General features: G+C 43.7%; 1 protein-coding gene across 1 annotated transcript; it reads right to left on the minus strand.

Annotated features, from left to right (window-relative positions):
* Positions 1–1,227: 1,227 nt before the first annotated feature.
* QPCT (glutaminyl-peptide cyclotransferase) lies at positions 1,228–27,673 on the minus strand. Its single transcript, XM_068099613.2, has 7 exons — positions 27,450–27,673; positions 20,668–20,814; positions 17,640–17,924; positions 16,059–16,232; positions 5,648–5,747; positions 5,381–5,497; positions 1,228–2,916 (listed from the first exon to the last, which is right to left on the minus strand). Exons 1-7 carry the CDS (start codon positions 27,642–27,644, stop codon positions 2,771–2,773), a joined length of 1,164 nt encoding a protein of 387 aa, XP_067955714.2. The 5' UTR covers positions 27,645–27,673; the 3' UTR covers positions 1,228–2,770.
* Positions 27,674–27,754: the final 81 nt, after the last annotated feature.

Raw genomic sequence — 27,754 nt, forward strand, 5'->3', positions numbered from 1 at the left:
ATTTACTATATTATTATTATCATTCGAACATGATGTTGATGTGTTTATAAACCGAGGCTAATTTCTTACTCCCGCGATAATTAGTACACCGCTTCTCATCGAGTCATCCATGAACCATACACCGCTTCAATCCATTACGGTGGATACGCACTTAAAAGAAAAACTGATCCACCATAAGTTGGATTGCTGGATTTTGAACAAAATGGTTATTTAAAGAGTCGAAGCAATAACATTTGGGGGGGGGGGACTTTACATTTCCTATATCAGCGAATGCACAGCAGGAAAACAATGCAATGTCTGTGTGCAGGGTACAGGCCTATGATTGGTTGGAAATAGTTTAACACGAGAGCAACGAAAACATTGGCTATATAGTTTGCAATTTTGCAGGAATTCACATTTGTCACACTTCAGTGGAAGGCTGCAAACACAACTTTATCAAGAAGAGAAAAGTAGACGCTAAATGCCTCGTGGTTAACAAGGAGTGGATTTCAAAAAACTTCTCCACAGATGCAGCAGGAAATGCTGTGTGCTCAGTTTGCAAAGAAAGTGTCGAAAATGAAAATGTATTCAAAGAATCACATCAGATGGTTCCTCGAATGACAAAAGTGCAAAGTTCTTGTGAAGGATTACTTTTTATTTAGTCTTCCCAATAGGGATATTTAATTTAGTTTATTATTTGGTGTTTTTGATTTTAGTTTGGTGTTCATAGCCGAGAACCCGCAAAGGGATTGGGTGAAGCTTTTCTGTAGTTTCTCCATTTTGTTGGATTCTTATCGGTCTCATTCTGTAATAATGCTGGTCGGTAGACCGGAAAACGAAATCTCCAGTCTCCTCTCTGGTTTTTTCCAGACCCCGCACACATGTTGCATATGGCAAGCCACATATTTCAAGATTACGTTGCAAAAGTGTTTTTTAAAAACTTTTACTTTAAGCAATCCATTTGGACAATCTGGAAAACACATCCAAGATATCCCTCTCCCTTCCATACATCTACCGATGTCCCTGTTCGCTACTGGTGTTGTTTACTTCTCTCTCCCCATCTTGTCGCCTGCTCCCTTTATTATATGTTCTATGTGTTAGCTCTTACGTGAGCCTCAACTGAGTATATAAATAATAAATAAACCCACAAACTCACATGTCACTTCTCTTTGATAATCATGTGAAAATGTCTTAACCCATTAAACTTTAATGGCACAAACCGTTCACACGTCATGAATTCAAAAACTATTGAGATTGTAAGGTAATTTTATTACAAAACAGATATACGGCCCATGACAACATACCAACATTATGTGGCCTTCCCGTGAAAATGATTTCCCACCCTCGTCTAAAGAATAACTTCGAAGTAGACAACATAAAATCATTTTCTTGCTTTTTGTGTTTTGTGCCAGGATTTTGGGGCCTTGGATTTCATTTGGGTTCTTTCGTGTTTGTGACTTTTTGTCATCATTTGGACTACCCTTCACTTCTAAACTGACTACAATATATAAGACCAGTCGCTTTGCTGACGGAAATACCGATCTTTGCTGCGATGGCTAATCTGTGGGGTTCAAAAAAAAAAAAGATTCCTGGGAGATCCTGTTCTCCATGCAGGGAAAACCAACGTCACGTGGTGGCATTTGCAGTTTTGGAATTTGCAATCTGTGTACCCATAAAAAAGTTTTTATTTTTTTAATTTTTTTATCACAAACACTCCCAGGAGTTATTCGAATCCACCGTAGTTGGATTTAATAAAATCCGTTAATCCGTTCTCAAGTTATAACACGACAAACAAACAGACAGACACGGCTCCTTTAATAATATAGATTTTTATGTTAATACACTTGGGGCGCAAATTCTGGATGGTGTGCCGATTACAAATAATCCGAGGCAAATCCGCCTCTGCCAATCTCCGTTTGGTCAGCAGACGTGCAACGATTGTCATGGAGTGGTTTCCAATTGTACATATGATGGGTACACGACAACATGCTGGACTCACCCTGATCACATTATTTCTGCTATTAACGGTTTCCACAAGTTATTTATCCTTAATAAACATAAGAACTCCTTTGTACATTTGGAACTCCTTTGCAGTAAGGAGCATCATACCAAGATACAGCAAATAACTCGATAACACAAGACATCGATGCCACAGACCTGATTTTATACAAACTAGCACAAGGTGTTTCACTGCATTTTACACAGACATCAAGGTGAAGATCCTGGTGTTGGGCTAGCGGCTAGGGTGCCGGCTTAGGATTCTGGGTTCAAATCCCGGTCGATCGCTGAATTAACGCCAGGGGGGTTGACTCAGCCTGTCATCCTTCCGAGGTCGGCTAATTGAGTACCAGTTCACTGGTAATTCCCTGTTTGTCGTTAAAAGGCGGCAAAAAGGGTTCGCGTCAGGAAGGGCATCCGGCCGTAAAACATTGCTTCAAAAAGGGGACCAAAAAACAACAACAACCACGGTTCCTGAAAAAGGCCAACCCCCGCTTTGCGGGGGAAAATGGCCTCTAAAGGTGGTTATTATATATTTTTTATATCAAGGTGAAGATCAAATCTGTTAAAGCAACAACATTTTTGAAGTAAAAATGAACTCATTAAAATAAAATAAATGCCCATAAAATAAAGTCTCGTTTAATAAAACATTTTTTAAAATCCAGCATTATATATGTGAAATAATCGACACAAAGCTTTTCATTGTAACAATATTACATAATCTGGAAACAGTTGTAACCAAAAAGTGCAATCGGAACACTATTTTCTATCTGTCCCGTTGCTGTGGGTCGGGTCAAAGCTCGAGATATTCAGCGACAAACACTTGGATGATTTTATTGAGGTTATTGATGGTGACGGGGTGGAGGTTTCTTTCTGTATCATCCATTGTGTGCCATACAACGGGGAACGGTGTTGAGATCAAATGTAGAACCGGCACTCCTGTATGGGTAAATTAACCAAATCTCAAACGTCATCAATTGACAATGTAACACGATTTTGTAATCTTCATTTAAGAAAAGTTCCAACAAACAGCATATATTTTGGCTGTTAAGTTCCAAGAACTGTCGTATGTGGTTAACAAAATCTGTCTGGCACAATAGTACGTAGGTCGTGCACTTCCCTTTGAGCAGTTTCGTCCGAATTTGATATTTTCAGCCCAACTATAAACTGCCGGCGTGGCTTTGAATCCAGAATAAAAACTGTCATCGTGGTATTTCACATGATTCTTTAACGTGAGTGTTGTCCCTTGGATGGACATAAAATGGGCATCCCGTCTGCCAGAATTCGTTGGTGGACATTAAATATCCCATGCTGTCCTTAGCGGATGGAGGAGGCAAACTAGTGCCGACAACAACACAACACACAACATGCATTTTAAAGGCCATTTTCCCTGCTAGAGCGGGGGTTAGCCTTGCGGTCTCCATGACAATCTTCTCCATTTTGCCCTATTTTCTGCATCTCTCCTTGTTAACCCCCTTGCCCGCATTTCTTCTTCCACCATCTTTAGCCAAGTCTTTCTCGGTCTTCCCCGTCCTCTGCTTCCTTCTACATTCATTTCCATCACTCTTCTCAACCAGTCACTTTCATCCTTCCTCAACACATGACCAAACCATCTCAACCTGTTCCTCTTCACAGCATCAATCACAGGCTCTATTCCCATCATCTTTCGCAATTCATCATTTGTCTTCCTCTCTCTCAACGATACTCCACACATCCGTCGAACCATTCGCATTTCCACCCTTTCCAACCTTCGTTGCTGCTCTACGTTCATTACCCATGTCTCGCTCCCATAAATCACAACACTTCTCACACATGCAGCATACACCTTTCCCTTCAGCTTCAACGACACTCCCCTCATCATCAGCATGCCACTCAGTTCCCGAAACTTCTTCCATGCACATAGTGCCGACACAATGGATAAATTCTAAATTCCTGCCATAACCAGCAGAGGCCATTGCATCAGCGGCACAGCCACACCCTCAGCCAATTATGCTACTCTGGAGCCTTGTGCTCCATATGAACAAAGAATAAGAACAAGCAGGGTGGGTGATTCATCAATGTGTGCCACCCCTCAGATGGACGTTAAACTGGTGTCCCGTCTGTTAGCGCTAGTTGAGGGGACGCTTCATATCCTCCAGTGTCTTTTGCATGGAGTAGTCGCGTCATCCCCTGCATCCCACCCCTGGTCTGAAACAAATTTAAAATTCTGGCCACCTGAAGTTGAATGCTATGTCTGGCTGAATTTGAATTTAGTTTAGAAATAAATAGGCTCATGAAAGACTTTTTCCAATCTTAACTAAAAGCAACCCTATAAGAAGGTGAGTCATCAAAGCAGGAGCGATAATTAGCAAAATATATAATAAAAACTCATGTAACACAAGCTGCATGCATCATTATAAAACACTTTAGTCTCATCTCACTATAATTCTCCAAATGTCCGTCCGTCTGTCCGTCAGTTCGAAGGTACCGCAAAAACGGCTGAACCGATCGCAACGATATTTTGGGTGGGTAATTCTGGGATCCCCAAGAGTAAAATAGGCTATGTTGTTTTTCCAATTTCAGCTTTGGCCTCAAGCATTTTCAGGTTTGGTCTCCCGCATAACGTTCGCTTCGCATCGCAGTGACGGCGAGCACCAACATGTCGGCTGTAAGATTGACGTGTATGTACATCTGATTACTTGATAAACGTACCAGAGAAAACAAATCGTTTGGGCAATGGGCTCTCCAATATTCGATGTGTTCACGGTTTGAATTACGTAACGTAACGTTTGTGACGATGTTTGTGTTCACGGTAGTGTTTGAGGTGACGTTGTGAACGTAATTTCGTAATGTTTTTCGTTTTTATTTTCGTAATCGTTTAATGAACGTTTAATGTTTAATGAGCGTAAGAATAATGTTTAATGATCATTAAATGAATGAATGAACGAATGAATGTAATGAATAATGCCATGGCGTCACGTTGGCAGCAGTGACAATATAAAAATGTTTGCCAAGAACTTCAAAGAGAGAAACGGAACTTTTATCAGCAATGTCGTCTATCCTGAAGTTCTATGCTGAAGAAGGGGGACAAAATCATTCCATTCTTTTTCCCCAAAAGAAAAGCGTACAGTTGATATCACGATTTGAAACACGATGGAATAATATTTACCGATATGAACAGCGATGTGGGTTTTTTTAAATTGAAATTCGAAAAATACTGTTTAGATTTTGATGATTTGCGTGTGATATTTAACGGATGTTTATATAAATCGTTTAAATAATCATTTGTGCCTCCCAATTGAAGCCCTGCCCTTAGGGAGGGTACCGTTAATAAATCCACTGAATTATCAGAGGAACAACAACAACAAATGAAAAAAAACCACATTTATAAATAAATAGTCTTAGAGTTTTGTTTAATACCAACCAAGTTGAAGAAAAGGTACATGATCATCCTGAGTATGTGGGGCTCGTTGATTTTTATAGAAATACTGAGCTTCATAGTAATGTTGTTCCAAAAGCCTCAGATGATGTAGCCTTTTCTCTGAAAACAAAACATGACATGTAAATGCTGTTAAGGGGGAAAAAGACGTACAATTTGACGTACAAATAGATTTGTACGTCAAATCAAATTACGTCAAATACAAAGACATACAAATACAGATTTGCATACGAAGCAAATGAGAACACTCACCAATTCCAACTAGCCTATTGAACCAATATGTCGTCTCAGAAAAGTGATTTAAAAAATATGGATTCTGTGCTCCAATGAGATCCATCAACACAAACAAATCCTGCAATGAAAAATAATTATCACAAGTTTGCCTCCATTTAAAACGTTTCTGGACAAAACAATTCCTGTGAAAATCATAATAAAGTTGTATCTGAAGCAGGGAGAGGAGGGTCAGGGCAGTCATCATCTTTTTTCATCTTTCAGGCATCTTTCAGATGAAGCATCTTTCAGGAGTCATCTTTTTTTTTTTTTTTTTCTTTTTTTTTTCCCCGTTTCCGGTCCGGTCATGAGAGGACGCTGGCGTCACTTGCTCGCCGCTTCTCTGACTGGACCATTGTCCGTATCTTGCTTTCCTGGTGGTCGTGGCGGATTTTTGGCCATTGAGTCTGCCCTCTGCACGGTCCCGGCTCTGCTCTGCTGCTCCTGGCTTCACCTGCTCGGCTCCTTCGCTGTTTCCTCGGGCTCACTCTCGTGGGTTGTGCCCATTGTTTGCAGCGGCGGTGGTGGCGGTTTGCCGCCGTGATCTTGATTAGCGGCGGCGGTCGTTTGCCGCTGCATTTGCCGCTTTGCCTCCTCAACCTTGGCCTCGTGCTCGTCTCTTCGCTCCTGTCTGCCCTCTGCATGGTCCCGGCTCTGCTCCTGGCTTCACCTGCTCGGCTCCTTCGCTGTTTCCTCGGGCCCACTCCCGTGGGTTGTGACGATTGTTTCGCCTCCTCACCCTTGGCCTCGTGCTCGTCCCTTCGCTCCTGCTGGCATGGCTCTGCGGTACTCCGCCGCAAGGCTTCTCCTGCTTAAAACCCGCTCCACCCCATCATGCATCTCTGCAATCAAATCGAATGGACTCCTGCGTCGACCCAGGTACATTCACCGTGGCTCCGGTCGTAAGTTTGTTTATTTACAATCAGGTCACTCCATCCCCATCCTCTGGTCGGCTCAGCGCACTCCCACTCATCGTCCCAACACACCTGGTCACAACAACGCACAAAATCGCACCTCCTGTCTGCGAACCCTGGCCAAATCACCTGGATTCATACCCGCCGTACAAAACAACATCAAGCTCACCCTGTTCAATACCCGGTCCCTCAACAACAAATGCCTCATCCTGAACGACTACATCCTGGAAAATAAACTGGACTTTCTCTGTCTCACCGAGACCTGGCAACAACCACTGGACAACTACACGCTCAACCTCACCACACCCAATGGATATTCTTACATCAATAAACCACGCTCGGAGGGCCGAGGTGGTGGAATTGCCGTTATTCACCGACAAGACATCAAGACCAACCTCATCTCCATCTCATCTGCTCCATCATTTGAACACCTGGCTTTTAAACTCTCTGGTCACACACAGTCAGTCATGGCTGTTGTCTACCGCCCTCCCAAACCACACCCATCATTCCTGTCTGACTTCTCCTACTTTCTGACCCAGCTATGTTCCCTCTCCCCCTCAATCCTCCTCCTTGGTGATTTCAATATCCACATGGACTCCACTGACTCCACGCTAACCACTGACTTCACTGATTTACTCACCTGCTTTAACCTCACTCAACATGTCAACTTTCCTACCCATAACCGTGGTCACATTTTGGACCTTGTCTGCTCTACTGGACTAATTTTGCACCATCTCTCTGGCTCCGACCTCACTCTCTCTGACCACCTAGCCATCACTCTGACCATCAACATCCCCACCCCAGCACCAAGGCATTATCGCACTATCAACTTCCGTAAGCTAAACGCTCTTTCACCTACCTCATTCTCATCGACCCTCTCTGAAAAAATGTCCACTTCTCCCTTCGTTGACCTCCACACCCCTTCTGACCTCACTGACTACTGCAACCACACTCTCTCCTCCTGCCTTGACCAACTTGCGCCTATAAAAACCAAAACAGTTTCTTTCACCCATTCTGCTCCCTGGTTTACCCCTGAACTCCGCCTGATGAAAACTCGTGCTCGCCAACTTGAAAGACTCCGCAATAAAACAGGTCTCACAGTTCACTCCTCGGCATACAAGGACCACATACAACACTATAAAGATGCCCTCTCCCGCACCCGCTCCGCCTACTACTCTCAAATTATCCACTCTGGCTCCGGAAACCCAAAAGCACTCTTCTCTACAATAAACAAACTCCTCAGCCCCCTGAACACCACCACCCAGTCATTCACAATAGACAACTGCATCTCCTTCCTTTCATTCTTCCAACGCAAAATTGAAAACATCTACAACAGCTTGACCACCGCCGCACCCGCTCCCCCTCAAACCACCTTCCCCCCCTTATCCTGCCATCCCCTGTCTCAATTCTCCCCAGTCTCCCCTACTGACCTCTCTGAACTCATCGGAATGAAAACTGCCACCTGCACTCTTGACCCCATCCCCTCTAGCTTTGTCAAGGCCTCCTTTCCTGCTCTCTCTCCACTTATCATTGCAACAATAAACTCCTCCCTGTCTACAGGCATCGTCCCACCATCCCTCAAAATTGCTGCTGTTACCCCCATTCTGAAAAAACCTGGAGTAAACCCTGACACCCTAAATAACTTCAGACCCATCTCCAACCTACCCTTTCTGTCAAAGGTTTTGGAACGCGCTGTAGCCACTCAACTCAAACATCACCTCTCTGCCAATAACCTGTATGAAACATTCCAATCCGGATTCCGCTCCAACCACAGTACTGAAACTGCTCTCCTCAAAATCACCAACGACCTTCTCCTCTCCTCTGACGCTGGCAACCTCAACATTCTCATCCTCCTCGACCTCAGCGCCGCCTTTGACACCATCGATCACACCATCCTCCTCACCCGACTTGAAACCACCTTTAACATTACCGGCACTGCCCTCTCTTGGATTAAATCATACCTCTCTGACAGACGTCAGTTCATCTCCATCAATAACTGCAAATCCCCCACTGCTCCCCTCCCCCAAGGTGTCCCCCAAGGTTCAGTTCTTGCCCCCCTCCTCTTCATCCTTTACCTGTCCCCCCTCGGTCACTTAATCCGCCGTCATGGTCTCCAATTCCACTGCTTCGCCGATGACATCCAGCTTTTCATCTCCACCACGTCCATCTCCACCGCCACCCACTCTATCCTGACAAACTGCATCACTGAAATAAAATCCTGGCTTCAAATCAACATCCTCAAACTTAACTGTGATAAATCTGAAATAATCATCATTGGCCCAAAACGCTCACCAAGTCCACCCATAACTTTGCCCTCAACATCGACGGTTTCCCAGTATCCACCTCCCCTCACATCCGGAATCTTGGCATCATCTTTGACCAAACCCTCTCCTTCGACAAATACACTAAACAGATCACAAAGACAGCCTTCTTTCACCTGAAAAACATCGCCCGTCTCCGTCCATCCCTCTCCTCCGTGGCTGCAGAAACCCTCATCCACGCCTTCATCACTTCCCGTCTGGACTACTGCAATAGCCTCCTTTATGGTTCACCCTCAACAATCACCAATAACCTCCAATACATTCAGAACTCTGCTGCCCGTCTACTCACCCATTCCCGGACCCGTGACCACATCACCCCCGTCCTTTACAAGCTTCACTGGCTCCCCATCTCCCAGAGAATCCAGTACAAAATCCTCCTCTTGACCTACAAAGCCCTCCATAACCTGGCCCCATCCTACCTGGCTGACCTCCTCTCCAGACACACTCCCACCCGCAACCTCCGCTCTGCTGGTACCAACCTCCTGACCCCCCCCCATCCGGACCAAATTTAGATCCTGGGGGGACAGGGCCTTCTCCATCGCTGCTCCCACCCTCTGGAACTCGCTACCTCACACCATCAGAGACTCCTCCTCACTCACCACATTCAAAACATCACTCAAGACCCACCTGTTCAACACTGCATTCAACATTTAACCCACAGCATCTAACCCCTGACTATCTCCTCTCCTTCTCCCTCTTTTGTGCTTTGAATATTTCCCTATTGATTCTTCTTTTTTGCAATTGTTTTTATGTTTTGCTATGCATTATGTTTTGCACTCTGTCAAAGCGTCTTTGGGCTTCCTGAAAAGCGCTATATAAAATAAATGCATTATTATTATTATTATTATTATCATTGAATGAAAGCAAAAGAGGCAAAATTACCGATCCTCACCCTCCCTACCCCTTGCCTTACCACACTGCGTGTGCGTCGTACATTTCACTTTCCCCTCATATTTTCATATACTGCCAAGCTACTTTACCGCTCCTTCCCAACAACCCAAAACCTACACACCTCCCTCGCCACCTCCCCCAACCTTACACATTGCTTTTTCTCTTTCCTCAATTAAAAGTACAGCAGAAGTGAAAAAAGAAAATGATTCCACACATAAACTTAAGCCAAAGAAAATACATCTTTAAATACTTGTTATTGCAAATAAAATAAATTACCAATTTAAATAAACCACACTTGAATGGGTTCAGTCTTCAGTTAAATGAATTTTGCCCTGACAGGAAGGTGCAGAGGTTGCGCACTTACATTTGCGCTGCCTTGTCTGAGTTTGATTGCCAGCATGACCATAAACTGTCAGATTCGTGTTTCGCAGACAAGGCATTGCATCACCGTGTGCACATTAAGCTGGGTGTCCCATCTGCTCGCATTAGTGTTTAGTTGGTGGATGTTTTAAAGATCTCAAGTCCTTTGTGAAAGTCATTTCTAGTACCCTGATCAAATTACAGATCCCTGCTTAAATCACTGTTAGTCGATTGCAGTATCTGCCAGATACTTCGGCTGACGCCACGATGTGGGATTAATTGGAAACATTGAATAAGTAGGAGTTTTAGAAATTGGTTTCAGTTTCAACTGTCATAGCATCGGCAGATAAAAAACAATTCATTATTCAACTTTCCGATTAACTGATTTTCGGCAAAAAAATGAGTAATCAGTTAATTGACAGAGGTCTGACAAATCTTAACCCCAGCCCCTGACCCCAACATTAAGGTTCAATACAGATATATAAAACTTCACCCAATTGACTTTGTTGCCTCCAAATTAGCGGATATTTTAGTCAAATTTATTTTCTTTTACATATTACCCAGTTACAATTGATGGTCGTTTCATTTGAATGGTTAACCAATTTATTTGAAGGAATATTTATTTTACAATTTTATAATAATTGCTCAAATTGCGAGCCACCGACATGCATACACATCGATTAATGTATCAAGGTTTATTTTAAAGTTTCTTAAAATGGACACAATGATTATGCAAATTCGTTTAATATTTCATTCTTTAGATCTTCAATTAGGGTCTGTACCCTTTTGGGTATTTGAATTTCCATGACTTTCCATGACTCTTGACTGATATTCCATGACCCCACACAAGTCTATTTTACTCACCCCCTTCCTCAAAAACATCAGCAAGATTATGCAAATGATCAAGTATTTAAAGTCGACCACTATCCTGCTTCAGTTGAATAGCAGATTAGGTAACTGTTAACATGACAATGTGGTGGGCTGGATACAGAAGGCCTGTGAAGAACAAAGCAGGCCAGATATCAAAACCGAAGAGACACTGTTTCTACTGATCGTTTTTACTGTGAGAACATTGCTTGAGCTATTCTGAGCTGCAGCTTCGCAATGTGTCATGGGAAATTGTTCTGATTACAGAGCGAAAGACTTACACACAACTCTCTCGAATGTAACTTGTCCTAAAAATAACAGAAAACACATTCACTCTCAATTTCCAATGACCGTCGGTGAAATTCCATGACTTTCCAGGCCTGGGAAAGCATTTTGTTAAATTCCATGACTTTGCAGGATTTCCATAACCCATATGAACCCTGTCAATAGTGCAAGGGGTCTCGTGGTATAACCACTGATTTCATGTGTCCCCAAAGAGTCAAGGGGCATTATAATCTGGACTACGTGGGTACCATTCCATCAGTCCACAACTTCCTCCCTATCCACCTCAAAGGCATCGGTTAAAAAAACAAAAAAAACAACAACAAATGAAAAACATTTCCTACAATTCTAGCCTTTTGGAACACCCTGTATATAATTTTTTGTACATGTACAATTTGCTTTGAGTATTTTTATTTCCATCAATCCATACTTGCTTGTCTGATTATATATGTGGTCTTCCAATAGTCAATAAGTATAGAAAAGTGATTTTAAGAGTGGTGTTTGTTGTGGCGATGTTGTTTTGAAGACATTTTGTATTAGTCAGTGAGGCCTTTGTACCTAGTGGTACAAAAATATTTTTTCCTTTGCTTTGAAATATTAATGCTTAAAATTAGCTTGTATCAACAATAATACTGGCCTTGGTAGGTTTGTGGCTTCTATATTTCTCCCTTTAAATGCAACTTGCCATTCCTTCATTTGTATACCATCTTTCATTTGTATACCATCATTTGTATACCATTTGGTGTCGGGAGCGAGATTCGGACCTGAAGCGCTTAGCGCGCTCAAATTACGAGTGGCCCGAAATTTTGTTTTATAAAATCCTAAATTTAAAAATCGTGCCATGGATGGTCAAGGCGACGGGATGCCGGTGGGGGAATTAGAAGAGGGGTTAGGGGCAACCCAGGACCACAGGGAGGAAATGGAGGAGGAGAGCAATGGTGATGTGGTTGCGGGGGTATCGGGTACACAAGATGGCCCCCTCGCGCACGAGGTTTCAGGCGCACAAAATGGGTCCGCGCGCGGTAGCCGCGCCCGCTGCGCAGATGGGGGTGGGCGACATGGAAGCCTTCATGGCCCAAATCATGGCGGAAATGAAACGGGAGAATGACGGTCTAAACAAATCGAGTAATAAAATTGAAGAAATAACTGAGGGAATGGCGAGGGACAGAGCCGCATACGAGGTAAGGGAGGATGAGAAGGAGGTCAACCGCAGGTTGAGCGAAAAGGTCCCACGGGTGCATGAGGAGGTAACGCGACTCGAGGAGCGCAGGTTGAGTGAAGTGGAGAAAAGCACAGGTAACTGGACCGGGGTAGAAATCGCGACACGGGGTTTGGGGCAGCCGGCGACCACTGAGGTAGAGGGGATTTTTTTTATTAAAGCCAACGGTCGTCGAGGTGAACAAAGAAATTATGGGTATAGTTGAAATTGGAGAGACCGAGGACTTAGAAGAGCAACAACTGGAGGAAGGAATGGAAATTGCTCAATGTCCGTGCTCACATCACGATGCTGTGCTCATTAATCCTTACTAGGGCATTGCCCGTACGTGGGTGCCCGTTCCTTGCCAAAAAAAAAAAAAAACGCTACCCGTACGCTCTACCCCGCCCGTACGCCCGTAAACAAAAAAAACAACGCTCTTCGCTTCCGCCCTTCGCTCTGACTGAATTGGGAAAAATAATGCGCATAAGAAAACGAATTACGAACCGTAATGGCGGTCAGCTCGTAACGCGCTCAGCTCCGCTCGTCTCACATCGGCCACGCCTACGCAACAAAGCGTTCTGTGATTGGCTGCCGGAAGTGAAGTCGTCACTGTCCGGAAGTTCGCAAATCGCAGTTCCGATGAATCGTTTTAATTTAATCGCAGTTTGAATTCGTTTTAAAACATAGTTTAACGGCAACATAGTTTTCCAACGTGAAATAAATGAATACGCTGTCAAATGTGCCGTCCGAGGCAGAGTCTGATCGCCACGTTCGGCACACGTGATAGCTCGCTGCTCTCTGATTGGTTGAAGCGTTTTTTGGACATAGCTCGGTAAGTACTTGTCCGATTAATTACAAACCTTGAAAAGGCACATCCTCGGGTCCCCAGCAATATACCTGGCAAGTTTAAAGTATATCGGACCCGTGGTTGTCGAGAAACAGCGGTCACAGACACACAGACACACAGACACACAGACACACAGACACACAGAGATTGCTGGAATTATAGATAGATAAAGATTTGCAGGTGTTGGTGCAGGGAGGAAGAAGAACCCCGTAGGTGAGACGGGCTGTATGTGGTGCCGGGAGATTTTGTAAGAGGATGTCTGGCGCGAAGAGAATTGTCGTGCGATTGGGGTCAATATGGCACCCGGGCGTTCGTGGAAGGTCCTGTGTGTGTTGTGTTAAAGCGAATGGCACGCGCGTGAGGAAAAAGTGTGCGTCAAAGAGCGAGCGTGTTACAAAGCGCGAGTGTGAAACCGAGTGCGAGCGAGAATGCACGTCGGGGTGTACGGAGTGTGACACAGGGAGTGAGCGATACGGAGTGTACGTGCGAGGGTGAGTGTGACACGGAGAGTAAGGTGGTGGTGGAACGTGTGCGAGGAAGCACACCTGAGTTGGTTGTGGCGCGGGTGTGGGAGAGCCCATCGGAGCGCGTTAGTGGGTGGATGCAAGAGTGCACGCCCATGGTGAGTGGTACGGAGTACGTACCGAGGGAGTGCGTGCAAGACGGTGCGCGAGGTGTGTTAAGGGAGTGTGCGAACGGCGAGTGTGCACGAGGTGTGGTGTGTAACAGGGAGTGCGGTGGTGGAATGGACGGAGTGTGGAGGATGCACTGTAAGCGCCGAGACGCCGGGTTTTGTGAGTGTGAAAAGGGTCGCGTGTGCGTGTGAGCATGCGAGTAAGGCGTCGACGTTGACCGGGTTAGCAGTTAGGGCGACGGATAGCCGAGGCGAGCACTCGGGGCGCGGTGCGCTTTGCCGGATGCGAGGCCCGGCGCGGGTCGGTGTTGCGTCACTTCTCTTCGAAGCGTCGTTGCCGATTCCGGCTTGGCCCCGCCCTGCACGGTCGAGTCCGGGCCTTGTCGGGCAAGGCGACCGGTCTGGTTCAAGGGCAAGTAGGAGGAAGCGGTACGGTGCCCCCTGGCGGGGGCAGGGTTCCGACCGGGCGAGATTGAGCCATCGGGCCCGGGACCGCAAGGTGCCGCGCCGAGATGGTGCGTGGAATCTCGGCCCAACCAAACCGCCTCCCTTGCACCGAATGCCGAACGGATTCAACCTGCAGGCGACCAAACCACCCAAATTCATTGCTCGGCTTTGCGAAGCCGAGTTTTAATGATGGCATGACGCACCGAGGCTCGGATATAGTGGACTGTGATGATGATCGTGTTTTGGATTCGAAATTTTGGAATAGGGAATTTGTGATTGGTTGAAATTTAAGAGCAAAATTGATAGTGAGACATGCCCGATGTGGGGAGGTGGCAACTCTGCCATCCCTCACAGAGTGGGCAAAGGAGCAATAGTTTATGGGGTTTGGCAGTGAAAACTCGCCAAGGGAGGGTTTGGATAAAGTGTGTAGGGATCTAGAGAAGATGACCATAGGTAACTAAGGTTAAGTAGCACCAGTGGACAGGTAGTGGGGACATAGAGAGGGTAGTTGGATGATAATGACCAGGGAGCGTAATAATATAAGGGGCGACGGGGAAGCACGAGTTTTAGAGGGAAACCAGGTAGATCAGATGATGCCGTGTGAGTGTTGGAGGTGCACTCAGGAGTGTCTTGTGAGAAGGTGATTGTGAATTGTATTGCGCGCGGAAACCTTTGAGAGAGAGAGAGAGAGAGAGAGAGAGAGAGAGAGAGAGAGAGAGAGAGAGAGAGAGAGAGAGAGAACCCGTCACGCAACGCCCCCAGAGAGAGAGAACCACAGCAGCTTGAACTTTAATGCGGCACACCACAGCAGCTTGAACAAACGGAGCTTTGAAACCACCGCAGTTTTTGACCACGGCAGCTTTGAGCGGTGAACCAAGTTGCAGCCTCGAAGCAATGTTGCCGTACGAGAGACGGTTGAGGAGAGCCGGCGGCTGCCCAACTCGAGCCGCGATCATCCCAACCACCCGGATCCTTCCCGCCATTCGTTCCTGCCATCATCCCCCGTGTAAGTCTGATTGTTCGTCCGTCTTCTGTGTTGTCCTGGGGTTTAAGTAAGACTGTTAATGGGTAAGCTAGAGTTTCACTGTGTCCTTCTGGTCCGTCCCTCTTTCTGTCTTTATTTTCTTATTCTTCCTTCTCCCTTGGTTTCTTTTGATTGTACATAATAGTAGTAATAAATTATATTTGTATTTCCTACCTTTTGCCTTCTTCTTCTTCACATCCGTTCGTCTTTGAGGTTTCCACATTGAATACCTGTGGCACGATTTGGCCAATGTTCAGGAATCGGGTCTAGTAATTGTTAATAGTTCGTACCGCGGTTGCTAAAAACCGCTCGGCAATTAACATCTGTCCACGGTATGAACGGGGCTGTGCACCTGCCTTTCCGGGGGTAGCTGGGCAGTGTCAGGGACCACGTCGGTCAGTTATAGAAGAGGGGATTAATCCCCCCTCTAAGGGGAACAGAGGCCGACGTTGGGTTCCGTAACATTTCGCGCAAGTGTGCAAATTGAAATAGGTGTGCCTGCATATTCAAGTTATTATATGAACACTACACTAAAGTACAAATAACATTATTCCATAAATAAATGGGAAGCAAAATCCCAGAATCATGGCAAGGCCAAATCAAATTACAATTGAGTCGATCAGCGTAGTGCGAGTAGCATCCACGGGGTGATTCGTCAATGCCATTTGCTTTGAAAGATGCCGAGAGCCATACAAGGAGTCCTTGTCACTCCATTCCCTGAAGGATTCTTCTCCATCAAAGAAGATGAGCTGCAGCGTCAGGTCAGAACTATCAGTGCTGACCTGCAAGACAAACAGATTGACACAATTATTGTCATGAGAAATGAAAATAAATGTCTTTTCAAGACAGGAATATGTGCGTTCAAATGAGGTGGGAATATCTGCAATGTACTAGGCAGGGGTGTAATAGTGGGAGCTCCGATCAACATGGGTGAGCAGGATGATGAGGTCAAACTTGAATTTAGATTTGTTAGATGTGGAGACAAATAAAATGTAAAGGCACGGTAAGATGAGTTCATCAGAAGCTGGGCTTAGCAGCTAGTCTGGAGTCAGCCAGTAGGTAGGTTTATTGTGTGCAGTTGACCAGTATTTTTGATGGGGAGGGGGATTGATGGCAGGATGGTGGGAAATTTGGACTCCCTCCTTCCCTTTTGATTTTGAAAGGCCCATAATTTAACTACATTTCTTCCACTTTCATTCAGAACCATACAACTTAATCTCACAACTGCCTGATTCATACATCTTTTCTTCCTCGCACCACAACTATATGTCTTCTTCTTGCTCATAACTTAACTTCATACTTGCACTAATGCTAAAAATACCACACCTAACACAAAAGTTATACATTACCATGTGTTAGGAGGAGTTTTCATGCCAAAAATGTTTTCTATTGACAATGTTGTCTTTCACAACAAATTCTCCTTGGGTTTACATAGAAATAGCTATCAAAGCCAGTCGCTGACTGGGCATCCTCCATTGTACAAAATCCTTCCTTGGCACACCTGGACTTCTATCCACCTACAAGGCCTTCATCCGTAGCTTGATGGAGTACTGGTCTCTCCTCTGGACTGGCAACCCCGCCTGCTCAGCTTGACGCCGTGGAAAACAAGGCATTCCAGATCATCTAAATCTCCCGCGATGAGGCCGATTCTATGGGCCTATCACTTTACCATCACAGACAGTTCGGCGGTCTCCGTGCCTTGTTCAACCTCCCTTCTGATCTTGCATCCTCTGCCCTCTCATGGTTTGTGATCCCCTCTCTTACCCCAAGGTTTATGCAGGGCACACACATTCCACCAGCAACCCCCTTCTAGTGAAACTCCCAAAATGCAGAACCCAAACCCACCTCACCACCTGCAAGTCCACCTCCTTCTAAATATCCAATATTCCCTCCCTGAGAGTTTGATTATGTATTCATATTGCCCACCCCATATGTTCTCACCTACCCCTCATTCTTCTCCACATGCCATATTTGTCGAAGTCACCCTCTATTTTATCCTGCATCTCTACTGTTGGTGTTTCCCCCCTCTTTCTACTGTTACTTTTGTTCTATTGCATCCTGATCCGTTCAGTGTTCTAAGTTCTTCCACGAGCCTCAACTTTGTATCCAAAAAAGAAAAAAATCAGTTAAACTATTGTAATGCAACTTCCAAAGGCTTCAATGTTTTTTAAACCAACTTTGAAACATACATTTTTCATCTTCTTTAGTCGGTCATCCAGGGCTCGAGCAAGACTGAGCATCATGGCGCAAGGCACTGCAGAATCTGTAGCACCAACAAAAACACGGCCATACATATCATTTGGAAAATACTTGGAGTCATAATGGCAGGAAAGAATCAATCTTCTTTTTGCTTCAGGATTGAGGACTGCGATGATGTTGCTGAAAACCTTCCTGCCATAAGGTGTCATGTCTTCAAATGAATCAAAGTTAACGGTCCATTCAGCACTCAGTGACTCTATTTTGTTAACGATATGCTGTAAGAAAACAGAGGGGTGGGGGCGGAAGGGGAAAGGAGGGAGGAAGAAATCTTTTTTTACTTTTCTGAAACATCATCTATCTATAATTCCAGCAATCTCTGTGTGTCTGTCTGTGTGTCTGTGTGTCTGTGACCGCTGTTTCTCGACAACCACGGGTCCGATATACTTGAAACTTGCCAGGTATATTGCTGGGGACCCGAGGATGTGCCTTTTCAAGGTTTGTAATTAATCGGACAAGTACCTACCGAGCTATGTCCAAAAAACGCTTCAACCAATCAGAGAGCAGCGAGCTATCACGTGTGCCGAACCGTTAATGCAATGCAAGCGTTAATGCGTTAATGCAAGGCTTTTCTTTTTTTCCCTCTTCTCTTTCTACTTTTCCTTGCGATTAAATTGCAAACAGCCAAAATACGTTGGCGCTAATTGAATAATTGGCCATTAACACTAAAATAATCGTAACTGCGATATGCCAACTTCCGGACAGTGCAGCCTTCCATGTTGTTGTTGTTTGCAGCAGCTGTTTGCAGCAAGGCAAGGCTTTTCTTTTTTTCCCTCTTCTCTTTCTACTTTTCCTTGCGATTAAATTGCAAAAAGCCAAAATACGTTGGCGATAATTGAATAAATGGGCATTAATAGATAGATAGATAGATATGCGATATGCGAACTTCCGGACAGTGTGCGCGTTACGAGCTGACCGCCATTACGGTACGTAATTCGATTTCTTATGCGCATTATTTCTCCCAATTCAGTCAGAGCGAAGGGCGGAAGCGAAGAGCGTTGTTATTTTTTGTTTACGGGCGTACGGGCGGGGTAGAGCGTACGGGTAGCGTTTTTTTTTTTTTTGGGCAAGGAACGGGCACCCACGTACGGGCAATGCCCTAGTTGATTAAATGGCCTTAAGCTTTGTTAAAAAAACATTTTTCCAAAAATATAGGCAAGTCCCATGATACAGAACATTAAATATTGGAGAACGACTATAAACAGAGAATAGAGCGATAAATGAAAAATAGTCTACATTTATACAGCTTGCAAATTTTTTTTAAAACAACCTATGTTGTAGTTATATAAATTCAGTAATTCAATATCCAATATTATCCGGAGTTTTGCAGGTTCATATGACTTATTCGTTTTTGATTAAAGCTCTTTGTAGCAGGGTTTTTAAAAAGAAGTCTCCTCCCAAAGTTGATAGGATCCACGAGTTCTTAATTTGTGATTTTTCTGGCAAACATGTAGATAAGCTTTGACTTAATTCTAATTTTAGGGACACTGGTGGAGAGAGTATATTACCAGATAAAGTTAGGAAGCAAACTCCATTGAAGGTTTATATCACTTTCCCCAAGACCATAGGACAATCCTTATTCAATTATAGTAAATGTCTTCAAACTCTTAGTAAAGATATAGTAAAGGACATTTTGGAAACTGACTGTGCACGCATGTCATCCCCTTTTGTATGATCCTTATAGACATAGTTTCTGGGGATTTGAATATTATTACTAACAAATAAATTAGGGATCTGATGAAAATGGGAGCTAAATATAGGGAACCAGAATACAACTAGATGGATTTATGGAAAAAGGCCATGTACGTACAAGCTTCTAGGTGCATTTTTGTGTAAAAGTTGAACCTCACTTTTTAAAATAATTAGGGTATGCTGATTTCGATTAACCCGGTTCCCAAGCCGAATTTTGAGTTTTGAACTTTGAGAATTTTGAGGGTTCCTCTGTTGATTCAGCACGACATATGTTGTTATCCAAGACTGGTAAACCAGAAGCAATGTCACCGACAAGTGATGCTCTTCATTTCCATTTGATGTGAGTAAACTATCAAGCCATGGTATGGAGAAATGCTCATTGTGCCATACCTGACCTTCCTGCACATGTAGAAATGGGATGGAAACGTGGTGATTCAGGACTAGAGCCTATTCTGATGTCACCGAGTCCAATCCCAGAAATTTGCCTCAAGATGATTTGTTGTGTATGCCAGAAGCAATGCAAGACTCAACGCTGCAAATGTCGCTATTCAGAGTTGAGGTGCACATCAATGTGTGCCTGTCAGCAACAGAGTGATGATCAGACCCATTGTATGAATTTGATGTAGTTTGGCAAAACAACATGTGTGACATTCCTGAATGTTTGTGATTCATGGCCATGTATACTTAATTTTAGAATAAATGGTTGTATGAAACATTGTCTTATTAAAACCATTTCCCATTTTTCATGTCCAATTTCAATATCAGTTTTAATGTCTCTTTCAATATGTCACCAACCATAATATAGACTAGACGGATTTATGAAAAAAGGCCATGTATAAGCTTCTAGGTGCATTTTGGGGTAAAAGTTGTAAAGTTAAAGTAAAAGAGCTGCATGTATATAGTATATACATGATATATAAATGCTTGTTCAAAGAAATTGTCCAAAAATGGCAATTTGGTGGCCATTTTGTTAATGGTAATTAGAAGGTCAAAAACTCAAAATTCGGCTTGGCAACCGGGTTAATCGAATTCAGCATACCCTAATTATGTTAAAAAGGGAGGTTCCCAACATTTACCCAAAAATGCACCGAACATTCACACTTCTCAGAAATCTGTCTCGTCTATATTAAAGTTATTAGGATGTGGTAAGACTTCAAATAAAAGTAATAATTAAATAAGTTTGAATAAGGATATTGCATTACTGTTTTGTTTGACATATAGTAGGCTAAGATCTGCAAAACAATTACGTCATGAAGAAAACAGGCTCACCTTCTGGACAGTGCGACTACCAGATGATCCTGGCACACGTTCAATCAGCATTGGCTGGAGATCATTGGTCCACATTCGTTGTAGATCAGATAATGAACATATCTCTTGCAAAACCTTCCTGCTCAAAAGTTTTGGATTGTGATATTTCTAAAAGAAAAAATAGATCTCCATTACTCATCAAAAAGTGGTTTCCTTACATTGGTTGATACAATATAAATCAATCTCTATCATACTACAGTATATGTCATTTGTGAAATGCCTGTTTGTGCATATGCGTTTGTGTATGTTTGTTACCTCCGCCACCAAAGGTGGATGGAGATTATGTTTTCACCCCTGTCTGTCCGTTCGTGAACAAAATATCTCAAAAAGTTGTGGACGGATTCGGACGAAATTTGGCAGAGATGTAGCGTATGTGACAAGGCCGAAATGATTAGATTTTGGTGAAGATCAGGGTTCGGATCCGGCTACTAGAATTTTAAAGTGATTCTTCACCATCGAGAGATGGGGCCAAAAACGAAACATAGCAGGATATCTCAAAAAGTTGTGGACAGATTTGGACAAAACAAGGTGGACCGGTTGGGCGTCTGTCAAGGACGATTTGATTTTGGTGAAGATCTGAATATGGATTCGGATGTGAGAATTATTTTTTTTTGTAATGATTATTCACCATTGGGAGATCGGGCACAAAAACGATACATAGCAGGATATCTTAAGTTATGGATGGATTTGGACGAAACTTGTTGGGCATGTTGTGTGCGTGACAAGGAAGAATCGGTTCAATTTTGGTGAAGATCCGGATCCACGGAGTAGAATTTTTTATGTGATTCTTCACCATCGAGTGATATAGCTAAAAATGACGGGTAGATCAGGGTATGAAAGACTGGACCTATGGTGATTCCTGTGATCGATTTAGATTAAATGTGATTCTTTATTGTGATTTTTTGGTCTACTCTTGAATACAAAATGTAAACTGTTCACCAGGCGGAAGTATGCCGTTCTCTACTGCGTGCCGTTCTAGTTTGTGCATGTGTTTGTATGACTTCTATGCACTCCTGAACCACTGGACGAAATGAGCTGAAAACTGGTGGTTGAACATGGAGTTTGCCCAGGGGGGTTTAGGTGGTTAAACAGAAACCATAGCCTCGGCGATACAAGCTGCAGGGAGCACTCCATGTAAATGTGTGTCACAGCGGGATTCGTATTACACGTCATATGGTCCATAATTTTGGGGGAATTAACCCATCTGTAAGGACGGGTTCTTTGCTAGTTAATTCGAATCGTGGATGGCTCTCTTTCTACTTCAATACATGACAGTGGTACATCATATGCAGAGCTTTCACAGATGGGTACTGGCCATTAGCCCAACCGCACAATACTATTTCGGTTTCATATTGACCGATTTCAAGTTACGTGGTTGGACAGATTGTCGATAAAGCCCTACCAAGATGCCACTTTAGTGCTTTACAACTGTTCAGTAAGCTTGCTAGCAAATTGGCCAAAATATAATGACTCGACTTGCATCTTTGCAAATGACTGAGCAATCCCGAGAGGGTTTACACCACGCTTTTAGCAACTGAAGTGAAAGGTGCCTCATCCAAGCAAATCGAGCAGGTCATACAAATTTTTGTGATTATGGGCAAAACATTTAAAGGATAGAAATTCTGCTACAAAAGTGTACAAAACTTTCAGAAGTACCTTTTTTACCACCATTCAGGAAGGCTACCTCAGAAATGGCCCAACGGGGGAAGCAAAATGTTTACACATGACAATTTCAGAACGAGTAAGCAGCAAACCTTCAAAGTATGCACCTATAGTTTGCAGCATTTGAAAAAAACATATACTGGTACACCTGCACACGTTTTTGCTTAAACAAAACTATCTAGTTTAACAAATAATTTTTTAATTAGCTTCAAACTATTTTGTTTTCAATGCAGCATCTCACAAGGAAGGGCTTTCAAATGGAAATTAATCATTATTTGATAAATAATTTAATACAATACTGTTTTGATATTTTTCCAAATTAAAATCACATCGATTGATCGCATTCAGGCTTGCAACCAGCCGTCATTTTCTGCTCACGTCAAAACAACTCTTCCCCGATTGTTTTTTCTTTTTCTCTTTTGTATACAAGATCGAGGCTCGTGTAAGAGATAACATTAATCACAAAAAACATAAACGGATACATAAAACATATAATAAAGGGAGCGGGAGACAAGATGGGGAGAGAGAGGGAAGCACACAAGTAAAACAGTAAGGAACAGGCACATCGGGAGATCGGGAGATCTGTGGGAGGGAGAGGGCTTGGGGAGAGGGGACAGGGGAATGGGGAGGGGAGGGGGGGGGAGAGGATGGGAGAGGTATTAAACAAATGGACACTGCTATGATTTCCAGGAAAGAAGTCAGGATTTCAAAAAGGTGGATCTGGGGTGAATTAATGGGGGTAGAAAAGATCAAAGTTTTGGATGGGGGAAGATAAGAGATGGTGGTGAACAGCTGTTTTAAAGACCTGGAGGGAGGAATGGGATTGAAAAGAGTGAGGGAGTTTGTTCCAGAGGTGGGAGAAAAGAGGAATGAAAGTGAAGGTAAGTCGGTAGAAGACACAAAGACCACCAACCTGCCTGCAGTGAGCAAGTGAAAGGCCCTCCGAGTTAGCTTCATCACAGGAGATTCCAATGATTCTGAAAGCTTTGGTTTCAACAGCGTGAAGACGAGCTAGGTGTGAGGCAGGAGCACCAGCCCAGAGGGGAGAGCAGTATTCCATTGAGCTTTTTTTTTTTTTTTTTTTTTTTTTGTTTTGTATACAATATCGAGGCTCGTGAAAGAGCGAACATTAATCACACAGAAAGACAAACCGACACATAAAACATATAACATAGGGAGCGGTAGACAAGATGGGGAGAGAGGGGGAAGGACACAAACACAACATTTGAGAGCAGGGACCGAGAGACATGGAGACATCGAGAGATCTGAGAGAGGGCGAGGGCTTTGGGGGGGGGGGGGGGGGCGTGGGAAGGGGGCAGTGGGAGAGGTATAAAACATATGGACACTGCCAGGACTTCCAGGAAAGAAGTTGGAATTTCAAACAAGGTGGATCTGGGGTGAATTAGCGGGGGTAGAAAAGATCAAGGTTTTGGATGGGGGAAGATAAGAGATGGTGGTGAACAGCTGTTTTAAAGACCTGGAGGGAGGAGTGGGATTGAAGGGAGTGAGGGAGTTTGTTCCAGAGGCGGGAGAAAAGAGGAATGAAAGAGTGAAGGTGAGCGGAGAGCCGAGATTTCGGCAGTTTAACCATCAGAGGGTTGCTGGCAGATCTTGTGCGACCTGTAGGAATATTTGGGGGACAGAGCACAGAGAGAGCTGGGGGTGCAAGGCCGGAGAGGAGTCGGTAGAAGACAGAAAGACCACCTACCTGCCTGCGGTGAGTGAGTGAAAGGCCCTCAGAGATAGCTTCATCGCGGGAGATTCCAATAATTCTGAAAGCTTTGGTTTCAACAGCGTGAAGCCGAGCTAGGTGTGAGGCAGGAGCACCGGCCCATAGGGGAGAACAGTATTCCATTGAGCTGCGGATGAAAGCCTTGTATGTGGTGAGGAGCTCAGGTGTGCCAAGGAAGGACTTTGCACGACGGAGGATGCCCAATCGGCGACTGGATTTGGAGGCTTGGAAATGTGGTTTTCCCAAGAAAGATCATGGCAGATAGTGAGACCCAAAAGCTTGAGTAACAGAACTTCTTGGAGAGCATTTTTGAGAAAGTAGATGGGAGGGTTGGCCAGACGGTTTTTTCGGAGAGACAGTGAGAGTGTGAGATTTGTCAGGATTTAAAGACATGTTCCACTTGTTTGACCAGTCTGTGATTTTGTCCAGGTCTGCAGACAGTGAGGAGGCTGCAGACTGCCGATCTGAGGGATGAGGTATGGAGCGGCAGAAAGTGGAGTCATCAGCAAAGAGATAGAGAGGATTTTCCAGAGAGCCGGAGAGATTTATTGATGAAGACCAGAAAAAGCACAAGGCCCAGATTGATGGTGGTGTTGCATAACATGTGAAAGTCTGACTTTTTTTTTGGTCTCCTGAAATGAGAGGAGAGTGGAAAGGAGGTAACTCTACAGGACCAGATAGATCTCGTTATCCAGGCCGTTCGCAGCAACAATGCGATGGCAATATGTTCATATCCGCATCTATATACATATCTACTATATAATATTAATCGTTCATTCACAGATTGGTAATCTCGAACACCCACCAAGGCTCTACTTTGTTAAAATGCTCTTTACAATTAGTTTATTATGTATTGATTTCAATGTAAATTGATCAATTTATTTTCTACTCGCAACGGTACCCACCCTATGGGCGGGGTTTCAATTGGGAGGCCCAAATGAAAAGGCAAAATATCAGAAATTGAAGTCTTTTTATTTTAAACGATTCATATAAACATCTGTTGAATCATGAATCATATCACACACAAATCATCAAAATCTAAACAGTACATGGCACCCATTTTGAAAAAAGATTGAATTCTGCAAAACGGAAGCAGCCGCTACATGTCTCTCAGTCACACGTTTATGTGTGAAGAGTGCGTGCCGAATCTGTAACACGGAAGCGGCCGCTACACCTGTTTCTCAGTCACTTTGCACACGCTGCCATGTTACTTCGGAGCCGCATGTTTCTATAGGAAGAGTTCGTCAGGAGTCGATCTACGCTCTCCTGGTACGTAGAATAAACAGTATTTGTAGAATTTCAACAAAAGCCACATCACTGTTCATATCGGTAAATATTATTCCATCGTGTTTGGAAAAACTGGAAAATTGCAAAACTTGGAGAAATTGTAAAAAAATATATAGCCTATTTTACTCCCAGGGGTCCCAGGAATACCCACCTAAAATATCGTTGTGATCGGTTGAGCCGTTTTTGTGGTACCTTCGAATGGACAGACGGACATTTGGTGAATTATAGTAAGATTCATTGTGGTTATTTTTCGGTTATCTCATCTCAATATCAAGGAGATGAACTTGTAAATTTGGTCGAGATGTCTGTCCATCTGTCCTTGTTGCTGTTTTTGTTAACTTTTAATCAACTTTATTTTTGTTAACCTGCTATTAAAAGGTCTGTTAATTTTTTGCTATTTTTGCTACTCCTCCTTTATCACATGGCTGGTTGTTCTGAAACTTGAATACAAGACAGTATCCTGCACAATCGCGATCTTAAGATGGTCGCAAGGGGGGTTTCCCGCTGAAACTTCAGATCCCTACTCGTCCCTCATTTAGCAACCGATTACTCTGAAACTCGACACAGCCCTAATACTCGATGGTCTGCAGGATCACGTGGTCTTCGATTTTTCGATTTCGGATCAGGGTGCTCCCCCAAATCTCAAGAGGTGGCATTCAGCCCACTCGGGGCTATTTTAGGCTTTATGGCGTCTGTTTGAATACTGAAGCATGTACAGCACACGAGAAGCACCAAAACCACCAGAACACACACAGCCGGAACTCCCACCCACTGAGGTTCCACAATATATAATGGTACCGGTTACCATTTATAACATGATTGATTCCGCCCTTCATTTTGTGCATATTTTTGTGCTGCAAGGTTAACCATCATCACGAGGAGTACATTTAACAGTTGCTTGGTTGGTGGGCTTCAGTGCATTTTCTAATAAATCTATATGTATAAAAGAAAGTTTTTGTTTGTTTGTTTGTTTGTTTGTCTGCGCAAGCTAATCTCCTGAACGGTGAAAGATAGGAGGAAACCTCTAATACAAAAAATGTCGGGACCGGCCCTGGGAAGGATTTAGGCTAGGTGGCGAGGCCGGGCGAGGCCGGGCGAGGCCCACCTCGGCCGGGCCGGGCCCATTTCGCAATTAAAAGCTGAGCTGAATTATAGTAGTCAATCTTCTATGACCGCGCGTAAAAGCTGAATTATAGTAGTAAATTCATTCAAAAAGAACCAAAAATGTCGGGACGGGCCCCGGGAAGGTTATGGGCTAGGTGGCGAGGCCGGTCGAGGCCGCATCGGCCGGGCTGGGCCCATTTCGCAATTAAAAGCTGAGCTGAATTATAGTAGTCAATCTTCTACGGCCGCAGGTAAAAGCTGAATTATAGTAGTAAATTCATTTTAAAAAACCCGGGCAACACCGGGTGCTTTCGGCTAGTAGCTCATAAATCTCACACCTGAGGCTAATGCCGTCTGTCCGTCTCAAACGGAAACAGAAATGCTCCTTGGTGGGAAAACAATATTCAGCAAAAGTGGCTTCAAATTAATCCAAAACTATGGAAAAATTCCAATTTTTTTCAATCGAATAAAAAATTGAATGTGGGCTGTGTTATATATATTTTATTTACTGTTAAGAAATATGGCACAAGATATATTTGCTATTTAAGAAATATGATGATTTTGGAATTTCACAATACTCTATACTGTACATTTATTAGGCTAAATATGTCTGTCTGTTCTCCCTCCCCCCTGAAACATGGAAATGCTCCTTGGAGATCAATCAATTGCATAAAAGTTACTTCAAATAAATCGAAACCTACAGGAGTTGCCTCAATGTCGTTCTTTTAACCAGCGAAGAAGAAACTGCTTCCTTTTGTTGTGGTATTTCCAGCTAGTTAATATTTTCACACACACACACACACACACACACACACACACACACACACACACACACACACACACACACACACACACACACACACACACACACACACACACACACACACACACACACACACACACACACACACTTCTCGAAAAAAAAGTCAACTCACTCATATTAACTTGTTTTACTCACATATTCTTCGTTCCACGGCGTTTGCCTTACTGTCAACGTGTCTTCGGTTAGATCCATTGTAAAGCAAGCTGTCAAATAAAAAATAACCACAATCCCCACAGCAAAAAATCCTTTAAGCATAACACCATTACGAATATGAGCATTGTCAGCCGTATCACTATCAGTATCAGTATCACGCTTCTTGCGTCTCGGCATGGCGGTTACAATAAAAATATAATAATAATAATAATAACAATTTATACAAATAACGTGCTTAATCTTCTTTCCCTTTCAGAGTTGACGAAGTTATACAATTCAAAGAGATG

This window comes from Myxine glutinosa, chromosome 4 (assembly GCF_964187855.1).
Source record: "Myxine glutinosa chromosome 4, kmMyxGlut1.1, whole genome shotgun sequence".
Classification (NCBI taxonomy): Eukaryota; Metazoa; Chordata; class Myxini; order Myxiniformes; family Myxinidae; genus Myxine; species Myxine glutinosa.